Source organism: Coregonus clupeaformis, unplaced genomic scaffold, assembly GCF_020615455.1.
Source record: "Coregonus clupeaformis isolate EN_2021a unplaced genomic scaffold, ASM2061545v1 scaf0377, whole genome shotgun sequence".
Lineage (NCBI taxonomy): Eukaryota > Metazoa > Chordata > Actinopteri > Salmoniformes > Salmonidae > Coregonus > Coregonus clupeaformis.
This window is the reverse complement of record NW_025533832.1, coordinates 256538-279226: the sequence shown is the minus strand read 5'-3', so window position 1 is coordinate 279226 and position 22689 is coordinate 256538. Positions and strand designations below refer to the sequence as shown.

Sequence of the window (22689 nt, the reverse complement as noted above, 5' to 3'; positions counted from 1 at the left end):
TAGAACATGTCAAAACTTCTGTTTTAATTGATAGCAAACTCATAAAATGAATTGGACTTTTAACATAAATGAGGAGTGATTACAGTATCTTTTTGTGCAGTATTCACAATCACATTGGTAGAATGTGGTATGATTGGGACAGTTTAGATATGTAGAGCTGTTTGTGGCCTGTAATCTACAAAGACAGACCTTCCTCAAATGTCACTAATGTCACGTTTTTGTGGGAGAAGGGGTCATTTTGACAGCAATTATTTTTATAAACAAGGTACTTTAAATTCATATTAGTCAATATGTATTCACCATATAAGAATGTATACGTTAGACCATTTAATCAAGATTGTAAGGCTAAATAATAACTGTACAGATGCTCAGAATTCTGTGTAGGTCTATGGATGGACATTCTACCTTAGACAATCAATAACATTCTTCCCATTTTCTTAACTAAATGACTGGTGGAGATATACTCTGATGAAGGTCGACTGACATAAAGCTCGGCTACAATGAAAGTGTGCAGAGACTTTCTCCTATTTCTACAATCAATGACTAAATGAACTGAATAGGAGATGTTCATGGAGCCCGCAAAATGAATCACTAGACATAATTTCCTACACAATGAAACTCATATTAGGACTGTGCTCCCATCTCTCGTATCAAAAGGAAAATCAATATGGAAGTTCAGCCTTGGATATAATGCAATGCCTCCCCTTATCATTGAACTCTTAGAGCTGCAACAAAAAGTTCCTCTCCTTGAGACCTCTGAGAAATATTCTTTATAGATTTTGCAACCTTATTAATTATTAGTTCTCATTCATGTAAGGGAATGAAATGCTTAGTATAGCGGCATGTTAGTGTATTTCTAACGTTCTCATAATTTCTAGATAAATTCTGTAACAAATACCATGTGTGACAACTGACAACAACAGGAAGTGGATGTGTGTGAATATCATTTTATGATAGCACTATTGCTAATATTTAATGCCTAACTGTGTCCTTTGGGGATTTGGAATGCATGTGTTGCAATGTGGTCAACATTTGGGTTATACATTACTTGAGATTTTATCAAGTGTTATACTTAAGTGATAATGCCAGAGAAGCCGGAGTTTGGAGGACATATTTGCACGGGTGTTGTTAGGTCCGAGACGAAGTCGAGGGCATTATCACTTTTATACAACGGGTTACCAACGTATTCAAATAATGATTGACATATTTTCATTAAAAACGCTATTTTTATGAATTTATTCATTCTATTTCATCCTTCCACAAGATAAAGTCCCGACACAAATCTAGGGTTGCTACCCAAGCCTGCTTGTCGTTCGTTCTATCGGTTTGGTTGCCAGAGACGCGACCCAGTCGTTCAGTCTTTTTGTTCTGTATCTATGGACGCGACCCAGTCGTTCGTTCTAAATGTTCTATTGCCACACTGGCTGGCAACGTTCTTATCCTTTGCTTGCTAGCTAGCCAACTACGGCTAATTTACAGTCACGTCACAGTGCAGCCAGAATAACAACGAAGTAGCTGCATTTGCATTTGTTTAAGCTGTTTTCTAATTACATTTATTTGGATACATCCATAAAATTGAGCTAATGAGGCGCGATTTCACCTGGCATAGAAAATGTGCTCTCTCATCAGGACACTGTTGTTCAGAGGAGCTAGCCAACAACACAGCTAACACAATCACTTCAAACTGAAGTTGGAAAGACTGCAAACTTCTGCATTTAATTTCATTTTACCTGTTTTCTATTGATATTTCTTTGTATATATCCATAAAAATGATGCTGATTCATGATTTCGACTGGCTGAGTAAGCTGCCAGTCTGTCTCATCTCGACTCCCAACACGTTCATTACTATGCGACAGCTGGAGATCGAACTTGAATATTGAAACAATGTTGCAAATGTCGGAGAGACATAGAGGAAGGTTTATACAAATCTCCGCTGTTGAAAATAATATAATAATAATAATAATATACAACTAAATGTTAGTCTAAAAGAAATATGAGATAATGTCTAGATGCTTTTTATAGTGGAGATCAAGTTTATAAATTGTCTGGCTGGGCTGATGAGACAGTGGATTTCCCAGTCAGATGGAACAGAGTAAATAGGCATTTTAACGTCATAGATTTAGCGGGTGGTAACTTGTGGAATAGACACTGTTTGGAATGTGATTTTAACCAATCAGCATTCAGGATTAGACCCACCCGTTGTATAATGTGTCATAAATACATTCTTGGCAACTTCATATAGCATAGATGTGGTAGAGGTCAATGGAACTCAGACCGTGGGGGATAGAATGACACTGGATTGGTGCACATTCAATAAATCTAACAAAGTGGATATTCGTCAAATCCGTCATGATTGATGTATTGTAACAGGACCACAATGTGGTTACTAAAGTCCGATTTTGATATATTTGGCTGTTTTCGCTGCATAACATTTAGAAGGTGTTCCTTTTCAGGTTTAGAAGAAGTGACTGCTAAATGCTAACTCCCGTTCGTATAAGCTGGTATAATAGCTACAGTAGCATACAGAAATCGGTGGTAGTTGTCAAAGTCATTTTTTAACTGCAATGCCGTTAATTGGTGACAATGACATGAACATGTATTGGGGTTGACATCCATACAACCATTATACTCCTATTTTTACCTCAACATAGTGTGAAATACACATATAAACAATAGCCTAAATGTATGCTAATTTTGCTGGGTGGCAATGAGGAGATTTGGAATCTTTACACAACGGCATCTTTCCTCCACACGTTTCCATGGCATTTTCATTGTTTTGGTTGAGTTCCATTTACCTCTTTACTGCATCTATTCACAATATGGCTATGTGTGTAATATATATAGGACTTAACATGTTTAACTGTTTAACACTCAATAATGGTTTTCTAAATGCTCATTAAGATGCCTTACTACAAAAAAGACAATACTAAATGCCTTCATCCATTACATTGAACAACAAGGGCATCATGTTTTCCCAGTGTTACCTCAGTTTCTCACAGGCTATATTAAATTTAACCCAAAAGTGCATGGCCATTATCCGGAGAGGCATTATGCAGAGAAATCTACCAGTAACAATACTGTGTGCTTGAGGCATTGACATTGTTGTCATTCATTCCCAGAGCTTTGAAGAGCACTACTTCAGTCACCAGAAACCAAATTATGTCAAAATGGGATTAAAGACCAACAACATAGCGTAAAGATGCCAATAAAGAATCTTTGGAGGGTGAATTTCAGACAGAGGACACTTTAGACGTGGGTGTGTGTGGCTGTGTACGTGGGTGTGTGGGTGCGTGGGTGGGTGTCATAGGTCAGAGGGCCTCTCATGTTAACTTGTAGTCTAGACTCTAGTTCTCCCAACATTTGTCTGTCATGTTGCTAAGTTTGACTGAATTGATGTAATGAGCTGAAATATGCCATAAATCCTATTGGTGCTGCCCGATTTGAGCAGGCAATTAGCATGCAGTGGGTGTTGCAAAATGTTGAATAGCCAAAATAAACTAAAGTATACATCGCTGTCGGATGAATACCTCGTAACTCCAATTTTGCACTTTTTTCTTTTTCCTTTTACATGAATTGAAAGCAGTAACTCCCCTCAGTTAATTCTGAACATTTCATGACTCTAGGACCAAGAACATTTATTCAAAATAGCTTCTGAAGTTTCATAATTGTATGTTAATTAATGAGAAAATATGGCAGTTTTTTTCCATTTCCTGAAAGGTTTCTGTTTTGGAGACGAGGTTTTCATCCATCAGCACCAATGGGTCTTGGGGAAATTAGTAAGAACTTACATAATCTTTAAAAAGTTGTCTAAGCGTAGATATTGCTTGTTATTTGGCTATTGCCTGAAATATTTATTTTAACACACACCGGTCAAAAGTAAACCAAGGCATGTCAATAGTCAAATAGCAGCCCGTGTGGCAGGGAGACCACTGAAAGGATCATTAAAGTGTATCCTTTGCCAATTTTTCTTTCCGCTCAAGCCGAGGTGAGACAAGAGCTGACCTAGATACAGAAACCAATTTTCACTGTCCCTGCATTTTTTACATTTTACGTCATTTAGCAGACGCTCTTATCCAGAGCGACTTACAGTTAGTGCATACATTATTCTTTTTTATTTTCATACTGGCCCCCCGTGGGAAACGAACCCACAACCCTGGCGTTGCAAACACCATGCTCTACCAACTGAGCTACCTCCCTGCCGGCCATTCCCTCCCTACCCTGGACGATGCTGGGCCAATTGTGCGCCGCCCCATTGGTCTCCCGGTTGCGGCCGGCTACAGCAGAGCCTGGATTCGAAGAGCCTGCATGAGTCCACTCCTACGGTCAGACTAGTTTGATGAGGGATGTGAAAACTATGCTGATGGCTTGTGGATGAGGAAGTTCCCAGAGAATTCTGCTCACCGAAATATGTGACTAATACGTCATATTGGTTGACATCTAGGCTAACTACAATGGTTAAATGTCAAAATGTTGACATATTCTACTGAGACTGTGTTGATTATTATTATTATTATTATTATTATTATTATTATTATTATTATTATTATTATTATTATTATTATTATTATTATTATACTGTATATGGTGTGATTGGTCTTCATTACAGCTTTTGGTTTTCAAAAATGTTCTCAATCTCTCTCAATTATTGACATGCGGAGTAGGGACTTTTAAGCCTTGTTTCAGGATCACCCATTCATTATCCATGAGAATATAATGAGATTGTGGTGGAAGAAGTGCAGCCCAGTCCAAAGACAAAGTGATAGCTAGAGGACTAGAGGACTAGTCTAGATAATGTCCCTGGGCTGATAGACCAGACTACAGCCTGTAAAAACATGAAGGTAGAATTAGACTTATTGAAAAAAGGTAGCTATGGCTGTCATGTCTACTCAAATAGAAACGGTGGAGAATTACCTCAAAACAATAGAGCTCTGTTTTCTCTCACTCTTAGTGCACTTTGAACCCAAGAGGAACTCAACCTCACCCTGATAGTTTTACTCTATAACATTTACATTTACATTTTAGTCATTTAGCAGACGCTCTTATCCAGAGCGACTTACAGGAGCAACACTGTTCTGTTTTGAAATCTTAGCCTCTATCTCACCGTTCTCCACTCTTGATAATGTAGCCCTTTACCACCCTAGCTTGCACCCCAACCTATGGCTCTTTTTTAATATATAGATTATATTTAACACACAAATCAGAACGCAAAGTTACTGCTAAGACGCCGTTTCTCATGTGCTGATACACCAAGGTGTCCATGGTAAGATCAGGGGGAGGGAATCTTCCAGAACATGATTCACTCTCAGTCGAGTCTCAGTTACGCTCAGGAATGGAGAGGGCCATTAAACAAAACTTATTTCCCAATTTACTTTGCTTTTATGGCTTTGAAAAAGTGTCAATTTCTGGCAGAGGTTCCAACACAAACCCTAAAACACAGCTCTCACAGCTCTGAATTTCCCGAGGGATGCTGGGACGGCAAATGCCAACGTAAATAACAGTTGCAACAGAGCCCTCTCTACCCTACTACAGTGTTTCTCGAACGATGGGTCCTGGCCAATTCTCACTGGCTTGTGGCTTAAGACTTGTTTGTGGTTATAGAGATATTGTTTTGTTTATGTGTTGGATTGGGACCCACTGCCCTCAGCCTGTACAGCCTCCCGAGTGGCGCAGTGGTCTAAGGCACTGCATCGCAGTGCTAGCTGTGCCACTAGAGATTCTGGTTCGAATCCAGGCTCTGTCGTACCGGGAAACCCATGGGGCGGCGCACAGTTGGCCCAGGGTAGGGGAAGGAATGGCCGGCAGGGATGTTGGTAGAGCATGGCGTTTGCAACGCCAGGGTTGTGGGTTCGATTCCCACGGGGGGCCAGTATGAAAAAATATATATAATGTATGCACTCACTAACTGTAAGTCGCTCTGGATAAGAGCGTCTGCTAAATGACTAAAATCTAAATGTAATGTACTGTAGATGCCCGTATAGCACTACAATGTGCGCATGCATATGTTGTATGCGTGTGTCTTTGCATATCTGACATGTTCTGGGGTTTGTCAGTGAGGGCAGAGGAGATGGAAAACCACATACACTTCCTGTGTGAGCAGAGGCGTTAGCGCATGTGTGCGTGTGTCTTTAACCCAAGTGCACTACACTGTCATACCCGCAAACAATCTAACAGAAATGCATGTATTTTGGTATGGATCATACATAGTTCATCATCTGTTGTCAAGAGCTTGTGTAATCGTGACTCTTTTGATAGGGTTTTAATGGTTTATGTGTTTATGCATGCATACATTTATGCGTGTGTGTGCCTGTCTGCCTGTGTGTGTTTTTGTACGTTACGATGTGACGATTATGGAATTACTTGTCATGCAAATGGCCACGGTTATTGTCATAATTGTCATAATTTTAAATATGTTTTGAGCATCATAATGCATCTCTGAAAAATAGCTACGACAAACCTAATGAATACAACACAGCTTTGGTAACACCCCTGTCTCAAAAACGAATAGTTTTGACCGCTTGGAACTTTGGGAAATGAAGCTTCTCCTTCCAATGGTGCCGTTCTGCTCGTAAAATGACTACCAACTTTACCCACTTCATGTAAAAATGAAAAACTGCTATTGGATCATTTATATCTACTTGAATATGAAGTTGAATCCCCCCTTCTCCTAAAATGAATATGTATTAAGACGATTATGACGATAATTTTTTAAGTTCACAGTTATTGTCAGTTATATGATTATACGATAATTGTGCCAGCCCTATTCGTATGTTTGCTTGTGCGTACGTGTATGCATGTGTGTGTGTATAGTGTCTGTGTATAACTGTAGTATGTAATATTAATGTGTGTGTATTCTCTCTTTAGGGCTTGCAGGTGAAGACAGACTATGTTCCCTTGCTCCAGTCTCTTGCCATGTATGGTTGGAGACTAACATGTGTGCTGCCTACACCCATCATCAAGACCAACAGGTAACTACTCTCACCTTCCAATACACACTCTCAATAATATTGAGTTAGGGCCTGAATGACCATATCATTTATATCCTGGTTACCTAACTCTGGTATTGATTGGTCAACATGATTAACCCTCTAGAGATTAAACTGCCTTCTCTTTGATTTCAAAGAACACCCATCTCATTTAGACAAAGCGATGGTCAGCCCATATCCCTGGTCAGTTAACAGCTCAACTTAAATGGATTGTGAAATCAGTCAGAAGAACTCAACAGGCTGTTCAACGTAAATACTAACTGGCCCCAATTGGCGAGTTCATACGTAACAGTGTGTGGTGCGAGACAGTTTAAACCCACAAATGTGTGTAACTGGAAAATCCCTTCAGAGAAATGTAACGGTTCTTCTGCTCAGCCTCTGCTGACTCATTCATCTTATATGAGGACTGCAACCACACATTCGCTAACAGTCAACAGCTCAGTCATCAGCAGTCACAACATGACTTCCAAGTCCTCAATAATACTCCCATCTGAGACCCCACTTTACACAGTCACAAGCACTCATCATTATCACAAGTCAGAACACGTCCAATCCAATGATACTGTATGTACTCATTGAATTGATTCTTGAAGAATATAACTTATAAATAAATGCCTTATGAGCTTAGTTCAACTGTTGTACCCCATCAGAACCCCAAATATAACTTTGTTTTACTCCAATGTTTGTAAACAAAGTAAATGTAAACAAACACTGTATAGCCTCAAAACATGGTTAAAACTATACTTTTGATGTCATGGATGGTCAGTCCTTGCATCCATAGCTCTGTCTTTGAATGTAAATGTTGTCACGCCCTGACATTGAGATCTCTAGTTGAGTTGGTCAGGGTGTGAAATCTAATTTATATATTTCTATGTTGGCTGGGTGTGGTTCCCAATCAGAGGCAGCTGTCGGTCGTTGTCTCTGATTGGGGATCATACTTAGGCAGCCATGTTGCCTACCTTAGTTGTGGGATCTTGTTTCTGTTTGTCTTGTTTGATGTTTAGCCTCTTGAACTTCACGTGCTGTTGGATTTTGTTATTTTCTCTGTGTTTATTAAAATAAATTACTATGTACGCATACCACCCTGCACCTTGGTCCGATCCTTTACACAACGAACGTGACAGAAGATCCCACCACCAACTGACCAAGCAGCGTGGCGAGGAGGAGCAGACACCCTGAACACAGGTGGGGAAGACATTTTGGACATGGGAGGAGATATTGGCCGGTAAGGGACCTTGGGCGAAGGAAGAAGCCCAGGCAGGAAAGGAAAAACGCTGACTCAAAAGGTCCCGATCTCGAAGGAAGCCCGAGAGGCAGCCCCAAGATTTTTTTGGGGGGGGCACACGGGGTGGTTGGTGGAGCAGCAGGAGGCCCTGGAAGGGCTGATGGTGGAGAGGGAGATAGCGATAGAATAAGCCGCTATAATAGATGCCCTCCAAGACCTGCAGCTCAGTACTCTGAGAGAGGAGACCACCGCCTTACGGGAGCTGTTAGTTAAGAGGGAGCAGGAGCTCTCCCTTCAGAAGGAGGCGCTGCAGGAGGCCTACAGGAGGAGCTGAGAGAGGAGTTAACCCTCCTGCAGCAGAGAGCTCGGTCCTTAGAGCAGAGGCTGGCGGAGCCAGGTTTAGCAGAGCCAACTCCCTGCACTCGCTTTGAGGAGCGTGTGACCGTGCAGGCACCAGGCTATGCGCCGGCTTTACGCACTGTGCCGCCAGTGCGCCTTCACAGACCGGTACGGCCCGTGCCTGCTCCTCGCACCAAACCAGTAGTGCGTGTCTCCAGCCCGGTGCGCCCCGTACCTGCTCCTCGCACCAAACCAGTATTGCGTGTCTCCAGCCCGGTGCGCCCCGTACCTGCTCCTCGCACCAAACCAGTGGTGTGTGTCTCCAGTCCGGTATGGCTCGTACCTGCTCCTCGCACCAAACCAGTGGTGCGTGTCTCCAGTCTGGTCGGTGTTTATTAAAATAAACGACTATGTACTCATACCACGCTGCACCTTGGTCTGATCCTTTACACAACGAACGTGACAAATGTTAACATTTCTCCAGCCCCATCCCCCCCGCTTTTTACCGAAACAGTGGTGGGGAGAACGCTTTGCTATTGTTTCAACTACTGTTTGCCGCTATTAGTCAGAGTTATGAAATGTGTTATGTCATGCTTATGAAGACTCCAAGTATATACTTAGAGTTCAACACGGTTGCAGTTATATGTTTACCTTGCATACCCTTGTCTCTGCTGGTCGTGTTTGTGACCGTTCCGGAGCATAGCTGATTAATTACCGCTCTATTTTCATCCATTGTTTTTTCATCACTCTTTTTTTTTATCCCTCTCTCTCAAAATGCCAAAACACAACAGCACAACATGGCTAATTAATCAGAGAGCCGGCCTAGATATAACAACACAGCAACGCTAATTTCTCTCCATTTCTGAAACACTCGTCTCTTTGTGTACAGCAACGATAGCAGTGACCCATTTCAGATTAGCTTAGTCATTACACTTGTATTATGTTGACTCTTCCATTTTTACAACTATATTAAGCTAATGCACGTTGGGATACTGTCTGTGGATGAGCAAAGTGCACTTCTTCCGAAGGAGTCTACATGGAGTCTGTTATGCATAAACCTACTTACACACAAGTTAGCATCTAAAGTGAACACCCAACGAGACTCGAGGCTTCTTTAATCAAAATACAATGAATGTGAAGGTGCACGTGGTAATGTACAGTATATTTCTGCCACATGTTACATTTGGCGTAAATCTGATGTTTGGACATCTTAACTGTTTTAGTAGATAGGTAAGTGCTTCATAATACCTTTATAAGAAATGCTTAACATTACTCTACAGAAAACATGAATAAAGCTGACATGAACAACCACAGGTAACCACTAAACACGATACACAAGGTTCCCTACCACTGTACCAAAGAAAGTCTTGTTGCTGGTATATGAAGGTGCTGTTCCAGTACTGCAGACGCAGACAGCTATGACAGGACTGCAGCAGCAAGGGGCCTGTCATTTTCAAACACATCCGCTCCGTTCTACTTTAATGGGCTTGGGCTTTTTCTGAGGACTCAGGTTGACTTTTCTGCTTTCATTCAGCATGAAGCTGTCCGGCAATCTGACAGCCTGGAAAATAGGTTGTTGGAAACGCAGGGTAAGGAGGTAGGGATCGGGATGGTTTAGATAGTAAGCCTCTGCAGGAGATCTGGAAGGCCATTTCATGTTGTGGGGAAGATTTGCAGCCAGCTCTATACCGTTGTCACCCTATCATACATTTTCATTGTTCTTCATATGCCAAGTTAACGATCCAGCTTAACTCAAAGCTGCTTCTTCCCAGTGTGTGTAAGAGTACATCTATTTTAATGGATGAGGGATTCCGAGAGAGGAAGTGACAGAGAGAGCGATCTGGAGAGGGGGATATAAAAAAGAGAGAAAGGAAAAGGGAAAGGATGGATAAAGCCTACATGAAGCTCATACAAGAGGAAGAGGTAGATAAGTAAAGTGAAGGAGACAGATAGTTAGAGTAAGTAAGAAACAGAGACGAGACATGCGTGTCGGATGGAGAGACGAAGGAGAGAAACAGAGTGAAGGTTATGCGTGTGAGAAGGAACGAAGAGAGACAAACAGGAGAGAGAGCAAGCACGAGAGACAGGAAGCCCACTGATGACAGAATCTCCTCTGTGGATTAGTCTGTCATCTGTACTGTATGGATTATCCATAAATGAACACAGTGTGACATGTGCATGGACAGGGATTATTTTGGAGAAGTTTATGAGGACAGCAATGTTTTGGGGAAGCCAGTGAACATGGTCTCTTTCTCTTGGTGTCTAAGCTCTCTCCTAAGCATAGAACATATTCACGTTTACATACATCATTGCTCCAAAGTCATATTCTCTCTCCCTCCTTCTCTCTCTCCATATTCATCTCTACCTTTTACCTCTCCATCTCCCATCTCTCCCTCTGCCCTAGTGATGGAAGTTTGGCCACCAAGCAGGTCGTTTTTCTTCAGAGACCTGTCCTTTCCCGCAAGAGGAGGGAATCCAAGGTACGTGACCTCTCATTCCTCCCAGTGTTTGTCTTGGCACATGTGGGTCGGCTCGCAGCGCTTCAAGGCCAACATCACCCCTCACCATCCCGGCCCATACCACAGTTGTTTTTGTTTTCACATAGATAAATATGCACAGTGCCGGTCAAATGTGAATGAACCCCTTTCTTCCTGAGATATGAGCCATTCTGTGGGAACCACGGCAATGCATGTTGAGAAAGTACTTACCATATGACCCTAGATAGTGCTGATATAACCTCTAGATTTGACCTTTGTCCTTTGTGGAATTAATCCATGCTGATATTGTCTGTGATCTGAATTTAAACGCTGGTCACCATTGGCAACCAAACTGATGGGCAATAACCCTGGCAGAGACGAGCAGAGAATGGTAATGCAGATGTTTGTGTGCAGGTAACATCTGTTTACCTCAATATACTATAAGTCTGTGCTAAGAAAGGGTAAATGGAGGCGATCTCAGAAATATTACCAGCCATATTTTCTTGTTTGGTCTATACCCCTGAAGGCACCAATCAATTCCCTTGAAATTACCATTTCATTCCCCACAATGAGAATCATTTGTTTGCTATTATGTCAATCTTCAACAGTCTGTCTGTCCATCCTTAACATGGCCAATAGAACAGCAGTTTTGAAACGTTCTTACACAAACATTCTGTCTTTCAGAAACTGATATTCAAAAGCAAGAAGAAGAAGAAGAAAAACAAGCAATCGGCAGCAGAGAAAGATCTGGAAGATTCCAAGATTCTTGACGACGGGGAAAAGGTGGTCAAAGAGGAGAGCAGGAACGTGAATGAAAACAAGGGGAACAAAGAGGAGAAAGTGAAAGAGACGGAGGTAGAGACTGTGTGTAAAGAGGGTGAGGCTCCCTGTGAGGTGGAGGAAGTGAAAGAGGTTGAAGTGGAAACTGAGGACAGGGTAGAAAGCGGGGTAGAAACTGGGGAGGAGAGAGATGGAGCTGCAGGAACAGATGACAAAAGTGACAAAGAGGGGAGAGTGGAGGAGGGAGAAGAGGTGGGGACAGAGACTGAGCAGGAAAGAGAAGGAGAGAGGGAGATCGTGGAAGAGAGAGAAAATGGGGTGGCAGTTGAAGATGAGACCGAAACTACCAAGGGTTCAGAGGTGGAGGCGGAGACCAAAGAGCAATCGCAGAAAGGGGGAGGTGCTGAAATGGAAGTGAAGGAAAATGGGGTTGAGACTGAGGAAGAGACAAATGGAGGGGAAGAGAATGGAGAAACTGAGAATTTTGCCATGCAACAAGACCCACCTGACCAGGAAGAACATGTAGTGCAGGAGGAGGTGCAAAAGGCAGTAAAGGATGATGGACAGGTCAAAATGACCAATCAATGCCCTGAAGAGAGTCAAGGGTCGGATATGTAAACATCTTCCGACCACAGCAGACATCACACCTAAGGGTTCTCCTACCCATCAATCATGTACCTACCAAACATCATAACCTGAGATAGGGGCTCCACAAAGTCACTATTACCCCCTGGAACAGCCTTTCTTGCTGCAACATCCTCCTACCATGTAATCACTCTATCCTCTGCAGCAGACTTCTCCCCACAATGGACACATCTCTACCACAGATGGACACACAACAGTCTCTCTCACAGCCTCAGACTGATCCTATACCTACACATACTGAATGTACATAACTGAGAATGATGAGGAGGATACTAATGTACGAGAGTCACTGGATATAATGGACAAGTTGATGGGACCAATGGGCCTTGGGTCTGAAGAAACAGACTTTAACCAGGCAAACTCGCTTGTCCTTATTTGTACAGTACCATAGTGGTACAGTTACTGTATGTCACATGGGTTTAGATGAGGAGCACTGTGGGAAATGTAGTAGCTATTGTTGCGACAGGCAATCCAATGCAAGGTGAATGGAACTTTGTTTACTTTTAGCCCTCCGTGTAAAGTATTACATATGATGCTGATAATCACTCTGATTCTAATAGTAGGTATGATACATTCGCCTTGCATTCCGAATGTGTCAATATCCAAGCCAAGTAAAGTGTTTGATAATGGAGTAAATCTCATTTGAATGTGTGTGGGTTGAGTGGAAGTGAAGTGTGATGAGAACCATACTTGGAAATGTTGAGTCAACTTTGAGAGTTTACACATGTTCGATTTTAATAGCTTTTCCAATCAATGGTCATTAAAAACTACTTGGCAAGTATAGAGACAAGGTTATGGGCAGGGCCATGACTGGATGTTCACAGACCAAGATAGAAGACCAAGATAGAAACGGAGCACAGAGGAAGTAGAAAAAAAAATATTGAGCAATTTGGAATAGCCGTGTTTGATTTGCCATTTTCCATTGACATTGGCGTTAATATTTCACCTCAAGCTTTTAAAGCCCCTCTTGACTGCGTCATTTCTGACAATACCAAAATCATTATGTCGTTTTTCAAGGTATCATGTTGCTTTCCATATTAAAGTGGTGCTGCATCGATGCTGTGTGGAGAAATCATTAACCGGCTAATGGACTTTGTCAGTGGGGTGTCAGTCAAGTCATACATTTATATAATGGGGGTCACTTATGTGGCTATTGACAGTGGAAAACCTCACCATGAAAAATAACAAATAGCACTTCATCTGGATTGTGATTTTCATAGGGATTGATTTTTCTTGTGCTGCAGTTGCTAAGCAAAGTCTGTAGAAACCTGTATGCTTACAGATTAATATAGGCATGTCGCCGTTTTGTAAATGTGGTATTTTTCTGAATAACCGACTGTTCTGAAATGTTCATGTCAATGGCAGATGTATTGTATAGCATAGAATTCCAAACTGTGACCAGGATAGCCTTATTATGATACAGGGCCTAAATCGTCAAGTACAAATGTCAGACGTTTGACAGAAATCAAGGTGGTTTCAGTGTTATAGCCTGAGAGGGCTGTTACAATCAGTGTTTGAAGGTAATATAAAGGTATGTTCAGTGTTCTCTGTTTTAGATTTAAATGGGAGGTAAGGAATTTGATTTTACAAGGTTTTGTTGATTTACAGGGGACATTTCTGTTTTTGATTTGAAGGTAGGCTCAGTGTATTCTGTCGTGCTAACACTAGCTGAAGTGTGCTTTCTAACGCGCATACTGTAGCTAGCTACCTCCTAAGGCATATTGGGGATTTGTAGCTACGGGGTCGTCATTGCCAACTTTTTCCACAACATGGTCCATGTCCCCCCGGCCCTCATATGATGGAGCTTGATGCTGTGGGCGTGAGGTCATTACTAAGGGCCAAGTGGTCAGGGGTCATGTTTGAACCATGTTTGATGGATTTTCCACAGCTGCTACTTGTTCAAGTACAAAGGAGTTTTCCCACATGTCAAATAGCAGATTTGCTAGAGAGAGAATAGAAATTAATTGTCCGTTTTAATATTTGTGAGACTAGGACAAATATGAATAAGAAATGGCAATCTAAAACACTCCTCTGTGATAACTGAAGAGATTACCTGGAATATGAGACACATTTCCCCACCGGGTTCTTATCAAGTCATTTTTTTCTCTTTAGATTTAAACAAATCGCTTTCTGCCCGGATATAAGATAATGTAGGACTGTCACGTTTGCTTATTTATACATTGTTTATTATGTGTTTATCAGTTCTGTTGTTCATACCAATTTGAGTCTTTTTTTATATCTGTGATCCTTGTTCCTTTGTATATTATTTTACACTGAGACAATACTGCCTGTTCAAGTACAAAGTACATTAAGTAATGGTAGGAAAGTGTGGAAAAATACAGCCAGGAACAATCAGGAGATCTCATTCTTTACATCATTGTATTTTAACACCTACAGCATTCCGGTAGGACATCCATTAACATGGACAACCGTAACCTTGGGTCAAATGGGTCAAATGACACCAGGTCCTGTATCCGTTTGTATTACCTGGGGGTCGTGAACTCCACTCCCTCGTCTCTCGTGATAAGAGATGATTAGTGATTGTACATTTGCTCAGCTTTGACATGAGTAAATTCTGGGGAGAGTGGGTAGACTATATTTTTCCTGATACTGAAAAACAAGGATATGGAGAGAAAAGTGAAGCAGGATCTGGCACTTCATCAGTTAAATGATGCTGAACGTTGTTTACTTACCCTTCCGTGATGAGGGAGACCTGTGACTAACGTAGACCAACCTCAGCCTTGTCTAGAACAAGAGCCTCTAACCCACTCATGAAAAAAAGGTAATCGACTATTTCCTGTCTTTATGTAACCATAATTGTCTGAAGCTCAGCAGTCAGTGGCAGTGCAATTGTTCTTGATAATGCTGTACAAAATGTGTGTTCCAGGGTTAATTTCCTGTGTGTTATGATGTGAAATGGACAGATTAGAAATGACAGAAACATGATACAGTAGGATGGCAACCTCTTTATGTTGTCATTTTAGCTTGCTCGTGGCCTCTGGAATTGTGTTGTTAGGTTTCATCTCCGATGTTACTGTTTTCATCACCTGCTCTGCCATTTTGAATGTTGAGTGTCTTTGATCATTGGCTACCGTCACGCACTGCAGTCTTTGTAAAAACTAAGGTATTCTTTGTATTCGCTTTCATGGAAATGTCCACATCCCTACTGTTCATGACATCTGTACAATTTGTATATTATAAAATGATTTATATTTAATGTGCACCTGTGGTGTTTTGTGTTTCTAGGTGAATTTTGAAAACCAATGTATTTTGCCATCTTTGGGGTCATTCCTAAACTTAAATCATTACCCAACACTACACATTTCACTCATCAGTGCTCTTTCAATTTTCAAGTCTCTTGTAAAGCTTTATGTGCAACCTTCAATGTCTTAGATTCCGTAAACACTAAAAGGCACCATTAGACATTAGAATCACATGGGTGGATACACATGACATTGGCCAGTGAGAAAAACATGTTGAGGTTCTGTTTGTTCAGGTTCTGCTCTAAGGGCCCAATTCAGACTCAGAAAATCTATTCCTTTTTTAAGCTTTTTGGTTTATTAAGCACTTCTCAGTAGTTGGTAGTCATACTTACCGTATGCAGGTGTGTAACAGGCTTTGCAGGTGTGGCTCCCTTGCACGCACTGAATACATTTAATTAAATTGCTGAGAACCCTCCCACTTGCTGGCCAGCAGATTTTCTCAAGGAGTTTTCATTCAATAGGGTTTTCAGTACATTTATCTAAAGCCATCACATTAAATACGGTGTACCTTTAATTCAAATTTTCTCAACAGACTCACTAGAACATACACAGAGTGTACAAAACATTGGGAACACCTTCCTAATATTGAGTTGCACCCCCATTTACCCTCAGAACAGCTTCTATTGAGATAATTGGTTCAGAATGGGGATCAATGAAAGAACCATCTTAATACACACATATTCATCTCCTTTTCAGCACCAATTGGTAGATTTTAAAATACTCTGATATTGTGTATTATTTAAGGTTAGGAAACAATTGTAATTTATATTTACAATCCCCTTATCCAAACGACTTACTCATTTACCTAGCTCTTATCAATTTGCAAATTACAGTGCATAGAGAATGGTGTTATTTCTATCAAGGGGGAAAATAAAGTAGATGTTGTTCCACTTGAAACTGACGGTTTGCTTGACCTTATTCATCGTTTCATCAGTGTAAAGGTGGTGTAAATATGAGAGAATTAAGTCAAGGTCAGAATACGGCATATCTGTAGACACACCTCTGCCACACCTTCATTTCTTTGATCTCCACCCAAAACAAATAACGGTTGAATAGCATGCTATTCTCATGCTGAAGTTCAAGGTCAGAATAACCATAGAGAGAAAGGTGCATAAAAAGGGAATTCCATTCCATTTACGCACGCTTGACTCGGGTCGGAATCGGGCCCAAAGTGAAGGGCTCTTGTAGGTTGGCCTTGGAGTGCAGAAAGAATGTAAAGAGGGAAAGGCAGAAATCTTCAGTCCCTCATAGTCTACAGTATAAGGACCCTCCATTGTTGGATCAGGCTGGACCCGAGTGCTGTAGCTATGCGCTTGCGGACAAAGTAATTTTCTTAAGGGGCAAAAAACATAACTATTCTATCAAATCTGTCGTATAAAAAAAAAAAAACATAACTATTCTTTCAAATCTGTCGTATCTGCTTATTACATTTTCATTACCGTGAAGGGGGAACAATTTATCAAATGTATAGCCATTACGTTGCTGTATTAAAAACCACATTATGTAGGCCCCATGTGTTCACAACTCATGGTAATGGTGCTTGTGAAAGCAAGCATATTTACAGTAGAGTTTCACGGTCAGGGGTGATCTATACGTCATGAGAGCTAGGAGCCCTGGGGAGGACAGGGTCATTATAATGAGGGCTATGCCACCACAACCACATCATATCCATTTTGTCCACTACAGGAAGCGTTAATAGCTATTAAATGACCAAGGGGACGAGGTGGACCACTAGAGCATGTCAAAAATCCTAATTTCAAGTCTGCAGTTCTAGTATTGAACAACTGTACTTAGGCCTAAAGCACTGTGGCCCATGGGGTTTACCACCAAGACCTGAGCTGATGTTGGGTTTGGGATAAAACTGCTGAATGTGGCATACTGATTGTCTGGAGATTTTTTATAATCTTGTATTAAGATGGGAATTTATCAGACTAAATCTTTATATTTGTATAATGATACGCCAAGGTTAATTCAAGGGATATCATTCTGTGCCCAGAGGGCCATAAATGTTAATTGATTTACTGCAAACTGTAAGAGGACACACAAAAACTGTCTACGCCATCAGATCACTTAATCATTTCTGTTAATCTACACTGTGTATACTTTTTTTTTTTACCTAGTTGGTTTTGTCATACCATCCATCCACTGAACCACGTCAGTTCACCTCTAAGATAACACTGCCATCTAGTGATCATGCCAGTGACCTGCTCATCTGGTTGGATTTACCTACCTCTGATGCTGCTTATGACTCAGCAAAGAAATGCATATTTTGTGTCTGCATTAACACTTCATGGTCTTATAAGGACTCTTTCAAAGTATCAACATACCTATATAGATGACCAATCATCACTCTTTACTATCACACTCTAATCTAACCCACACTAAATGAAAGTATTGTGTACCAGGAGGCCAATAAATTAACAAAATGTTCCTCACCTTCAACAAGTACACTTTGAACTTAACTTGAGTTCACCAGAAGTTCACTCATTAGGATAAAAAAGAGAAAGTCCAGAGCAGTGAATTATGGGTCATTATCAGTATGCCTCCATTGCCTCATGTTTTAGTATCTGGTGAAAACCATTACTGCGCTGCTTGATAAAGTCACACTGTTCTTTTTCTCCAATTACACTGCGTTTGCAGATGAAGCACTCACACATTAATACAATTACCTCTGTGAACGCCAATCGCCGCCATATCGGACGCCGTCAGACCTTTAAACTGTAAATTAATTAATACCCCTTGTCATTTCTTAATTAGCTCCCTTTCCAGGAGGAGAAATGCGCGTGTCAGCACCTCCATTTTGCGCGCACATCTTTGTTATGACTTTGCTTTGAGTTTATTGGTTCATTAGAGACGCTCTATGAAAACATGCTCTTCTCATGCTGATGAGGATTTCAGTGCGTATTGTGGAGTGATCTAGAGGGGTTCTTAAGCTTAGATGAGTGGGTTATATTCAGTAGGTGATATGTCATTTGTTTCAGCCTCACTGAACAAAGGAAACATAAAAGAGACAGTTTAATGATTTATTAAGTTTGAACCAGTGGTAGATTCAGGTATTGGGTGTAGATTGCATTGAATGGACCATGGGTCAGAGCCTGTGTGTTGACAGGTCTGGGCTGATAGGTTGGTTGGTTGGTTAAGACTGGTCCAAAAGAGGTGTCTCTCTCAGATGATTACTGTGAGGATAAGACAAAAAACAGAGGGTTACAAAATTAGTGATATACTTTTTTTGTGTTCCAGAGCTGCCATGATATCAATATCATACACAAGACCAACTCATTCAGACCCTCTATGATAAATGCTCCGGTATCACAACCGTCTTATCTCACCTGCTGGAGTTTGGCGCAACAGTGGAAGCGCACGTCATTGAGAGAGGAGTCATCCAGACCGTTCTGGTATTCCTCCATCTTAGTCTCGATGCCACAGATTCCTCCGTCGCCACAATCCTGGCTCCAGAGGCTGTACTCACCGTAGTCCAGGCCGGCGCCTGTGAGGGTGGGGTTGCTGCTGCAGCGGAACCTGATGTTGTTGGCGGCTGTGTCGTCACCGAACAGACCCTGGTGGGGCTCCACACGCAGCTGGAAGGAAGTCAGCACACCCCTGGGGCAATACTGTGGGTCCGACCAGTCACCATAGCTGGGAGAGGAAGAGGGGTGTGGAGACAGAGAGGCAAACAGAGGGAAGATGTGACATGGAATAATATTTGACCATCACAGCAGTCTGGAATGAGGTTTGACCAATAGCTGTGAGACAGAGGGAGAGAGAAAAGAGGCAAATTATGTAGAGAGTAAAAACGTGACATGGAATATATCAAATCACATTTTATTAGTCACATACACGTGTTTAGCAGATGTTATTGCGGGTGTAGCGAAATGCTCGTGCTTCTAGCTCCGACAGTGCAGTAATATCTAACAATTTCACAACATATACCCAATACACACAAATCTAAGTAAGGAATGAATTAAGAATATATACATATATGGACAAGCGATGTCAGAGCGGCATGGACTAAGATACAGTAGAGTAGTATAGAATACAGTATATACAGTGAGGAAAAAAAGTATTTGATCCCTTGCTGATTTTGTACGTTTGCCCACTGACAAAGATATGATCAGTCTATAATTTTAATGGTAGGTTTATTTGAACAGTGAGAGACAGAATAACAACAAAGGAATCCAGAAAAACGCATGTCAAAAATGTTATCAATTGATTTGCATTTTAATGAGGGAAATAAGTATTTGACCCCTCTGCAAAACATTACTTAGTACTTGGTGGCAAACCCTTGTTGGCAATCACAGAGGTCAGACGTTTCTTGTAGTTGGCCACCAGATTTGCACACATCTCAGGAGGGATACTGTTCCACTCCTATTTGCAGATCTTCTCCAAGTCATTAAGGTTTCGAGGCTGATGTTTTGGCAACTCGAACCTTCAGCTCCCTCCACAGATTTTCTATGGGATTAAGGTCTGGAGACTGGCTAGGCCACTCCAGGACCTTAATGTGCTTCTTCTTGAGCCACTCCTTTGTTGCCTTGGCCGTGTGTTTTGGGTCATTGATTGCTTCTGTGGACAGGTGTCTTTTATACAGGTAACAAGCTGAGATTAGGAGCACTCCCTTTAAGAGTGTGCTCCTAATCTCAGCTCGTTACCTGTATAAAAGACACCTGGGAGCCAGAAATCTTTCTGATTGAGAGGGGGTCAAATGCTTATTTCCCTCATTAAAATGCAAATCAATTTATAACATTTTTGACATGCGTTTTTCTGGATTTTGTTGTTGTTATTCTGTCTCTCAATGTTCAAATAAACCTACCATTAAAATTATAGACTGATCATTTCTTTGTCAGTGGGCAAACGTACAAAATCAGCAGGGGATCAAATACTTTTTTCCCCCTCACTGTAAATATGAGATGAGTAATGCGAGATATGTAAACATTATTAAAGTGGCTAGTGTTCCATTTCTTTAAAGTGGCCAGTGATTTCTTGTCTATGTCTATAGGCAGCAGCCTCTAACGTGCTAGTGATGGCTGTTTAACAGTCGGATGGCCTTGAGATAGAAGCTGTTTTTCAGTCTCTCGGTCCCAGCTTTGATGCACCTGTACTGACCTCACCTTCTGAATAACATGTCATATCACTGCAGTTTGAAGATTCAGGGTTTAACTGATAAATCCATTTGTATCTACTTTGAGCAATGAAATAGGATGATAAGAGGCATGTTGTTATTTGTCATCCTCACTCTAGTTTGAAATGTGCTTTTACAGTTAAACCTGTATCTTAAAAGGAAATGATTATTTCCAATTGTATCTACATTGAGCAATGTGATAGGGCGATATGACGCACGTTATTCTAGTCTGTACTTACAATCCAGTGTGAGACTCAATTGTGTACAAGAAGCTCCTATCTTCGCCTTTAGCGCAGATCAAGCGAATGCCATTCAGGGCAGTGTCGTCCAGACCGTACTGTTCGGACTCCACCTGAGAGAAGGTTAATGGACATATGCTAGCATTAGCTCAAACAGAAGAAGAATGGTCTCGTAATACACAAATGTGTTGATCATGTTTGGTAACGGCTCAACACCACAAATACATTTGGATTGCATCAAATTTAGGATTTGAATGAGTAGAAAAATGGGCTATTCGAAAATAGGCATTTTTACCACAGAGGACTGGAATTGAATCCCTAAATTGACTCTAATTGAAAGAAATGCTATCCAAACTGGTAGATGTGTTTGAAATGTGTGAAGGAGCACTTGCTTACCCGGAGCATGAACCCAACAGCGAAGAACTTGTCGGGACACATCTCGGGCCAGGTCCAGTTCCCAAACTGCTCTCCATTGGGCACAGTGAGGAAGGAGGTGTAAGGCCTAGCGTTGTATTGGATACCAGCACGCTCCACATAGGGCTGCTCCTCAGGAAAGATAGGTAGACATGACCCAAGGGCCAGCACAGCCAGGACAGACAGCGCGATGAACAGAGGGGTAGTCATGTTGACAGAAGTCAGTCTCATCCACAGAAGGGATGGAACAAAGGCAGAGAACTCTTATAGCCTTCCTCACTCACGCCTCCAAAATAGTGTCTCCATACTGTTATCAGTATTAATAATTTACAATACTGTGGTCTTGCCATGGGAAGAGGCAGGTGGTACTTAGAGTTAAAAATAACAATACTGTCAGTGACTTCAAAAGCAGCTGGTATAGTTGCACCTGCTCTCATTGAAGGGTCAATCATTTGTCAACCTTTATCATACCAAAGTAGGACCCATGTTGTGTATTAGTAATTTGACTGCTTACATGCTATGACATATTCTAAAGAAAACTTCTACAATTGTCAGAAACCAGGTCCAAAACAGATACCATAAAAACAAAGTGTGTTGCCTTCCCACGCTGTTATGCAAACTCTCCTAACCAATTTTTTTGCGTGACAGAGTCAACAACAAAAATGTAATGAACATATGTTAATCGTGGTCTTTATTATCAAAATAGATCAGTTAATTTACATGGATTTCAAGATGTTCATTTTCTGACACCTCATATAAAGGGCCTTTCTGTTATCGCTGTGTATGTGCAGTCCCAAGGCAACTGAAGTAATTTACATTTACGTCATTTAGCAGACACTCTTATCCAGAGCGACTTACAAATTGGTCTTCATTCAACAGGACTTGCATAATGAGTAGCTTTTTCTCCCATTTGGTATAACAGAAAGCTGTGATATTTTATGATTTCTTCGCTATAGTCGACGTTCAAATAATTCTATGCATGTTAATGAGTCTATATTTCCAATTCAATAAAGACAGAAAAATGACCTTGTTGTTTAACTTCTTGTATCCTGTATCTAGCATTATTGTATGAAATGCACAATCAATTACCATGACCTACAATCAGGTCCATAATTATTAGCTCCCTTGATAAATTATATTATACTAAAATACTGAGCTAGCTATATTGCGTGCTCAAAAACAATGGAAAATGATATTTTATATTAATA

General features: G+C 41.2%; 2 protein-coding genes across 3 annotated transcripts in view; one reads left to right on the top strand and one right to left on the bottom strand.

Moving 5' to 3' along the window:
* Nucleotides 1-15666, top strand: part of LOC121563380 (raftlin-like) — a 77965-nt gene extending 62299 nt beyond the window's left edge. For both annotated transcript variants that reach the window (XM_045215140.1, XM_045215139.1), the window contains exons 8-10: nucleotides 6862-6965; nucleotides 10952-11027; nucleotides 11709-15666. In XM_045215140.1, coding sequence (XP_045071075.1) covers nucleotides 6862-6965; nucleotides 10952-11027; nucleotides 11709-12422 — 894 coding nt within the window. In that variant the 3' untranslated portion in view covers nucleotides 12423-15666. The remainder of the gene's footprint in view (nucleotides 1-6861; nucleotides 6966-10951; nucleotides 11028-11708) is intronic.
* Nucleotides 15667-18721: 3055 nt separating this feature from the next.
* On the bottom strand, nucleotides 18722-21742 carry LOC121563381 (vitelline membrane outer layer protein 1). Its single transcript, XM_041875309.2, has 4 exons — nucleotides 21464-21742; nucleotides 21068-21180; nucleotides 19042-19348; nucleotides 18722-18888 (listed from the first exon to the last, which is right to left on the bottom strand). Exons 1-4 carry the CDS (start codon nucleotides 21710-21712, stop codon nucleotides 18886-18888), a joined length of 672 nt encoding a protein of 223 aa, XP_041731243.1. The 5' UTR covers nucleotides 21713-21742; the 3' UTR covers nucleotides 18722-18885.
* Between the last annotated feature and the right edge of the window lie 947 nt (nucleotides 21743-22689).